Raw genomic sequence first — 7,972 nt, forward strand, 5'->3', positions numbered from 1 at the left:
GTTTTTGTAATTTCTACTTGTAATTACAGTAAATAAAGAAGTAAAGCAAACAATTATATATATATGTATATAGATTATTGCTATTTAAAAATAAGGTCTTAAACTTATTTTTCTTAAAACATAGAACAGTAAATAAAGAAGTAAAGCAAACAATTATCTCTTCTAGTTATGAATTTTAAACTCGTTTGCTGCTTGCTGTAGATTGCTAAGCCTTGTCAAACTTTGCATTGTGGAGGATGTGAAACGAAATAATTTTTTTAGGGTTCATATATACATTTTTAAATATCCAAAAATCATAAATTACTATATCAATACAACAGAATTCCACTATAATTTATCCAGCTTAGTAACTAAACTGTATTTGGATCTAAAAAAATATGAAATTTTGAGCTCACTAATGTCTTACCTTGTCACTTGGAATCTAGCACGAAAAGAAATAGTTTGCTGCAAAAATACTTTGCAAAGGCTGAGAAAGCCACTAGGGGGGACATTATGAGCTTTTGATTGGTTATATCACGTCATTGGGCGAAGTAGGTGTACGTGAGCAAGTATTTTTCAAAAATTGAAGAGGTAGTCAGGGCCACCATGGTTGATTTAATAAATATATTTATATCTCAGAAAATAGAAAAGAGGTTCTTATTTTATGTTCTAGTTTGTTAATATCGGTAATTTGAGTATCCAATTTGTAAGAAACTACAGATTTGTATTTGGACATCACAAACATCTAATTTGAATGAATGCTGCATTCAACATACCACGTGACACAAAAAATTGATATTTAGGATTTTTTTTTTATATTTACTTATAATTAAGAAATTAACTAATGTATAATACTAAAATTTGAATTATAATTTTCAGTTTGATACCAAACTTATTGACATACATTCATAAAATAGTAGTTCAATAAATCTTTACATGTAAGTCTACAAATGCAATGACATGCCCTTTGACCTCGACCATAGGAAGACCCGTAGTTAGGGGATTAACCCTTTCCCATCAGACTCGTGTAATTTGTGGAAATCGAGTTGCAAATTTTATTTGTACGACAATACATACAGTAACTCTGAGATTTCCTAACATATCCTTTCAAAAAACTGGTAAGATTTTGTTAAAGATTATAAATAAATAAATAAATTATAAATAAAGAATGACATTATTATAATTAAGTGTTTTTACTAAAAATATGTTATTTATCTGTTGTGGTAACATGCACTCAAATTGTTAATAAATTATTTTTATTTTAAGTATAAGAATAATTCATCTTAGTTTCATATTTCATTTGCATAATCTCTAGAACCTCCTAAAAGGATATCCAAAGTTTTTGTAAATTAAATGTTTATATTTTATTTTTCATTTTCTTTACTATGTCACTAACTCTAGCTATTATTATCAATGTATAATGCAAAGGATAATTAAAATTAAAAAATTTTCTTTTTGTTAAATTTGTAATTTCATGTATTTTCCTTTTTACATATATAGTTAATTTTTAATGTTTTATTTTCCTTTCTTGTCCTTTACCACTTACAAGTCAACTTGCCCTCAAGGATATTACAGTGTCTAATAGACATGCACAATCCTTCGACAAAATTTTCATGCACCGTTTAATGTCGTAAGCCTTGGGAACTGACACAGAATATGATGTATATTTAAAAAATGTTTATCCATTTTAAAACATAACTAACACATAATTAACTAAAATATAATAGTAACACTTCAATACAATTTAAACTGTTATCTCTAAGTATAACATATGTAGGTAAGAAACAACCATAAGTGCTATAGTTAATCAAGCAGCCAACAATACTACAGTCAGTTACATGTACTCTGTGACAACAACTGCATGCCAATTTCAAAATAACTTGTTAGATTATAATGTAAAATGAGCTCTTTCTAATGACTACACACATGAGTATGTAACATCTAGATGTATGCTATAAAGCTCAAACAAATCTGTTGAAGATGGGCATGGCACCTGTTAGGGATTGAAAACATTTATTACTTTTCAACTGCATTCATTCAGGGAACTTTGAAATGTTTACAAAAAGTTATGTAAGCATCGTATGGTCTAGACATACATCTACAGTACTGTCATTGTATTACTGAAGGTACAGAGTGCCAAAGTAGAAAATATTCAAAGCTCGTTGGTCACTTGAAAATGCGTTTTAAGTAGTTTTTTAAAGGTTTCTTTTAAAATAAAGGACTTAAAACTTAGATAAAATAAAACTGAATCATATCATACATTATAAAGTTAATTTCATTCACATACATTTATAGTAAAGGTGTTTAATTAAATTTTGAATTTAACACAGTGAGTCGTGCAAAAAAGCGTATAAAGGGGCACCTGTTGCAAAAGGGTTAAAAAATCACCAGCATGTAAATGTTTGGTTTAATAGTAATTTGTGGGCTACATCAAGTAGAAATTTTCCGTACATTGTCCAATGTAATTTTATTTCAATTTTAGGGAAGAAAACAAAAATAAAACTCAATATTTATTTAATCTTAGGACTATTATTAAATTAAAATTATAAAATAATAAGATCCAAAATAAGTTTCAGTTTACTGAGCTCGGAGTAAAAATTGCATGTTCCAAATTACATGGGGTACAGAGACATTTGATACTGGTGACTGTTTGTCTACTTAACACATTCTAGTCTTTGGTTGACTGTTTTATGGCATCAGTAACGTATTAGTCAATGTGTGCATTTCATATAAGTAAATGTGTAATTTATATATAAATTCTTCTGTCTTTGTGTTTTATTCACATCTATGTATTACTTATATTTGATGCTGTAGGGATCTCTTGCCAAGGACATTAGTGAAGGATCCATGAAAAAAGAAAAGAAAAAGAAAAAAGGCCTGAGAACTCCATCGTTTTTGAAAAAGAAAAAACACAAGAAAGAAAAAGAAGATAAAGAAAAGTCCACTGCATAGACATAGGATTTTGGTAAGTATAGAATTATTCTATCATAAATCAAAAATAAGTAGCTGAGATTTAAGTGAATGTTATATGAATTCCTTATAGGTTTTGTAAATTGTTGCATAATGTTTTATTAGTTTCTTATATCCAATTAATTGACTCTAAACTTGACATTTTAATCCTTCTTATTGTAAACTACTTTAAATATGCATAACCGGCACTTGTGTTTAAAATTTTTAAAATTATAATAAATAATTAAAAACAACATTTTATATTTACACAATTAAAACTATTGAAGCTGTACGGCTTCCGCATTAAAATAAAATTTTAATGTACACTTACATGTTTTGACGTGATCTACGTCATCCTCAGGAGTAACTTACAAGACTTTTATACTTTCCCCCTTGTCGCATTACTTCATTGTTATTTGCATATTTCCTTAGTGTAATTGAAAAAAAAAATTATAATGTATCTCGCCATATATCAATGTATTGACTTGCTGGTCCTTCATCTCTATTTAATACTTGTTTTAGTTTTTTATATTTATATATATATTTGTACAGTGATATTTCTATTTTAAAGTGGAAGCCTTACGGCTTCAATAAAGTTTTAATTGTGTAAATATAAAACGTTGTTTTTAATTATTTATTATAATTAAAAAAAAAAGTAAACTACTTTGTCACTGAGTGTGATAAAGATTAAACAGTATTCTTTACAAACATCTGAAAATAATGAACGTGAAAAAGAGAATTAGTTTTTGAACCACGTATAGATAATCTACAATCTGTCTGACCTTAAACTTCACTGTTGTAGCTTGTTAAAGCTAAAATTCAAACATTTTGGTGAGATTGTTTACATATTTGTTACACTCTTGGATCTTCCAAGCATTTTTAAGGCTTTTACAGTTATGAATTGAATAATAATTGTCTGGTGCTTATAGATCCACATAAAAAAATTTAATAATTTCTACTATTACTCTGTAGTTTTTATTTTTCCATTTTTACTTTGTGTTTCAAGAAACTTTTTCAATATAAAACGGGGGGAAGGCTCATAAGAAAACATTATCCTTGCACTAATTCTAGTTGGACAGTAATTGGTGACCTCTTTGCCATGCAATATTAAGTTTTGTGACCGATAACTTTTAATTCCCATATTGCTCTTTTTTTTCTTTTCTTTTGTAAGCTCAAAGTATTTTGGTAAAAATGGAATTGTTATGGATTAATTGCTTTAGTATTCTGATGAGTTAATATCTGAATATCCTATAACTAAGGATGTTTTCCCTCTAGTATCTCTTGTTTACATAAAAATACACACATCAGTAAAAGTGTATCCACTTAGGCAATTTTATTGCAATCACCCTGTTTAGCTTATATAGTATCTCTCTAGATAAATGAGCCTTATTATTTTATGAAAACTTAATTTTAACCCATTGACTGCAGCTGCTCTAAACGCGAGCAGAATTTTTGCAAACCGTACACCATTCAACCCTATAGAGTGAACCAGCAGTCAGTGGGTTAATATGACAATGATACAAACAGTAAATGGTAATTTTTGGTATTATTAGAATAGCTTTATTGTAGTGAGTTTTACTTCTTCCACATTGTTTCAGCTAGTTCTGAATTTGTTTATAATAATATGGCATTCGAAACTCCAGTTCCAATAATGATGAAATATATTATTGTATAGATAGGTATTTTTAAAGGAATAGTCATATTCATAATGAAATTTTTCTGACTAATTTGAATGTTATTATGTAAACTATTTAGACCACGTGTATTTGGACAGACAATTTCTATAATAAATTTTAAAGTAAAAAGAGACAGATTATGTGTAGTCAGTTACAACTTTTCTTTAAAATACATGGTAATTATTTATGTGTGTATATATATATTTACCTATCTATTTGTTCTTTTGCCTTTTACTCAACAGGTGTAAGCCTTCCAGTCTTGTTGTCCTTTGAAACCTTCCACCTCTGTGTTATACTGCTGGATGTATATGCTTCTGTTGCCATGAATAAAATTGAAAATTAGTATTTACGATGCTGCTGTGCTGAATAGCAGTATTATGGACATCATTAAGTACTTTTTTAAATAAATTTATAACTATGTTATTTGAGAGTAGGCAGCACCTTTACAAAATCTGCACAGCAAATTGGAGAAAGAAAGTTGGTTTGGGGGAGAGGGGGGTGTTGCTTGGGTGTCTGTGGGCTTTAATATTTTCTCTGTTGATCCATAAAGTTGAATAACAGTAGCTTGTTTTGTTTTTCACTGATGGCATATGCTTTAAATGCAATTACAATTTTTATACATTGCCTGTGAAAAGCAATTTTTAATGTTGTTAAATGTTTAAAATATCTAAAGGTAAGCATAATAGCCAGCCATTTTATAGTCGTTTATAAAGCAGATGGTTATCATAGTACCTGTATATTGGGTTTTTATAGTATATAGTTGTGGTTTTGTTGTACCTCTGTTTACATTGTTGCTCTTTTTGTTTTAAGTAGAATTTATTTTCATTTCTTATTAAACCTCTTGCTGTAGTGTTAAGTATTTAAAAAAAGGGGGACTGTTATGTGGGCAGCTTTATAGTTTGTTATTCTAGGGTATTAACATGGGCTGCTTTTCTTAGGTTTGAACAAGTATTCCTTTTTTGCTATACCCAGCTTGTGCTAGGTACTAACTTAGCAGAACCAAATTTATGGTTTCCATGCTTGTCTGGGCTTTAAGTAAAGTTGGACTAGCTGATTTTTTAGATGTTAAATATGTGATTATCTTCCTGCAACTTTTACAATGTGTGGTCTTTACTTTGTCAGACTGAAGTATTAATGATTTGTGTTTGAAAATTTAATCAGTTTTATCATTTTTGTGTGAAAGTATTGGAGATTTGTATTATATTTCTTAAGTATTTTTAATATTTGTTGACTTTTAGGGAGATCTAGTTGATATAAAACGTAAATGGATTAGGAAGGAAAGAGACGAATTGAAAATTATTTTAATAATGAAAAGAACTTTGAAAGATGCTGTTACTTGATCAGTTTAGGACACTGTAATTTCTATGTTTATAATGAAGTTATTACCATCACCCTAATTTCGCTTCTCTCTTTGGGGGCAAATTAACAAAGCAGGGTGTTGTGTGAATAGGGTCTAGTAAAAGTATGAACTCACTGCCCATTACTTGTGGCTAACGATGTGTAATTATAATGACTCTTTATTTTATCCCAGTATTTTGTGGAAGAAAAAAAAAAACTTCTTAAAAATTGTTGATCGTGTAATGTTTTTTCTTGCTTTGTTATCATTATTCAAGTATCACACTGTATTACATTCATAAACCTAGCACATTCAAGAAATGATTATTTTTTGTGAAGATACCAACATTAGTTATTTGGCAACATATTTTGTTTGTGTTGCATGCTAAAAAGGGTACAGTTTACATGTAACACAAACTGGGCTGAAGTAGACTGCAATAGAATTGTAATTCTTTTACTTTTTATCTTTTTATTGGACACTGTGGTCAGTTTTTGCTGCTAGTATTGTGTGAATAAACCCTTACAAACTTAATATTTTTGTGGCGACCAGTGTTTTATATTGCTTTTCACCATAGACTGAAGCAAAAGAATACATTATCCTACAAGAGAAGACAAGTTGTGTTTACTTAATGGCATGACTTTTCGTGACAATAGAAACATATGGTAACCAACACTGGCATTATTTGGTGTGTATGAAAACCAATGCGTGGCTGGATTTAAAGAAATGAAATAGAAGAATAAGGAGTGTTTACATTGAAATTGAATAAGTAACAATTTTAGACTAATTGTTTTTAGTAATGAGTAGGGCAAAAAGTTAAGAGATTCAAGTAGGAGATAATCTGTCAATTAGAACTGTTAATATGCGGTTAATCCAGTTAGTAGATTCAAGTAGGAGATAATCTGTCAATTAGAACTGTTAATATGCAGTTAATCTTAGCAGTATATTTCTCTGTTTACCAGAACTAAAAAAAATACTTTTGAGACATATTTTATATACAGTTCATTTAGTTGCAACTATTTGGCAAGTGTTCATAATTTTGTAAAATATACTTTTGAGAATTTTTACACTATAGGCTTTTTATTATATCTTGTAATTTATGGTAATCCAGTTCATGTTTAATGCTACCTGAAAATATAGTTCAGGTATTAAATACTTCATTATATTCTTGAAGCATGAAAACCTCTTAAGTAAATGAAGGCTATTTTTCAGTAGGATATTATGCTGTCTGTTACAGATTTGATTAACTCTTTCAGCATGGGCTCAGTATCTGGGACCAACTTCATAACCATTTTGTGCTTGTTGTAGTTTTCATGCTATAACTTTTGAATTAGTAAGCGTATGTTAACGAAATTTGGCAGGTTATCAATAAACGTTACAATGCTTTCATACGCAAAATATAAATTTTTTTTTATTAAGTCTTGAGGTTTGTAAAGCAATGTTTTTTTCATGCCTTTTTTTTTCTTTTTTGCATGTTGCCCCTCCAACATGCAAAGTAATTTTCATTTTAAGATCAAAAATACTTTTGTGCATCAGAAAATATTCCAATTTCACATGCAAATTCTTTATAATGTCTAGATAGTTATCAAATGTTTCTTAAGAAATAAACTTTATATTTTATTTGTTATTTTAAGTAATGAACCTCTGTACGGATTAGGTCAATTTCACTGATCTCATAGCCACATTAGATAATTAGGAAATAAATATAAATTATACCTCTTTCATTCTAGAATGACTACAAATTATAACACGAAAACATAAATGTTTAGGCTAAATAGCTTATACCTCATAACATTATACATTTATATTATATTGACCTTTCGGCCATGCCTGGCTAAAAATACAGAAGTTACAATGACATGGTGTAAATGCACTTATGTTCACATATCCAATAATATAAAACTGACCTTTAGTCTTTACAAAGTGACATCTCTTGGCTGTGTTTTAGTAGACTAGTATTTTGTAAAATACAGTCACATTTCAATTATTATATATCTATATACATTAATACTATTTAAAAGTAAGTTCTTAAACT

The 7,972-nt window shown here is 28.8% G+C and overlaps 1 protein-coding gene across 12 annotated transcripts in view; it reads left to right on the plus strand.

Moving 5' to 3' along the window:
* LOC106470275 (protein hu-li tai shao-like) overlaps positions 1 to 6,471 on the plus strand; it is a 48,496-nt gene extending 42,025 nt beyond the window's left edge. For all 12 annotated transcript variants that reach the window (XM_022398874.1, XM_022398877.1, XM_013930819.2 and 9 more), the window contains 2 exons: positions 2,794 to 2,944; positions 4,847 to 6,471. In XM_022398874.1, the coding sequence (XP_022254582.1) occupies positions 2,794 to 2,931 (138 nt within the window). In that variant the 3' untranslated portion in view covers positions 2,932 to 2,944; positions 4,847 to 6,471. The remainder of the gene's footprint in view (positions 1 to 2,793; positions 2,945 to 4,846) is intronic.
* Positions 6,472 to 7,972: the final 1,501 nt, after the last annotated feature.

Source organism: Limulus polyphemus, unplaced genomic scaffold (assembly GCF_000517525.1).
Source record: "Limulus polyphemus unplaced genomic scaffold, Limulus_polyphemus-2.1.2 Scaffold3918, whole genome shotgun sequence".
Taxonomy (NCBI): Eukaryota; Metazoa; Arthropoda; class Merostomata; order Xiphosura; family Limulidae; genus Limulus; species Limulus polyphemus.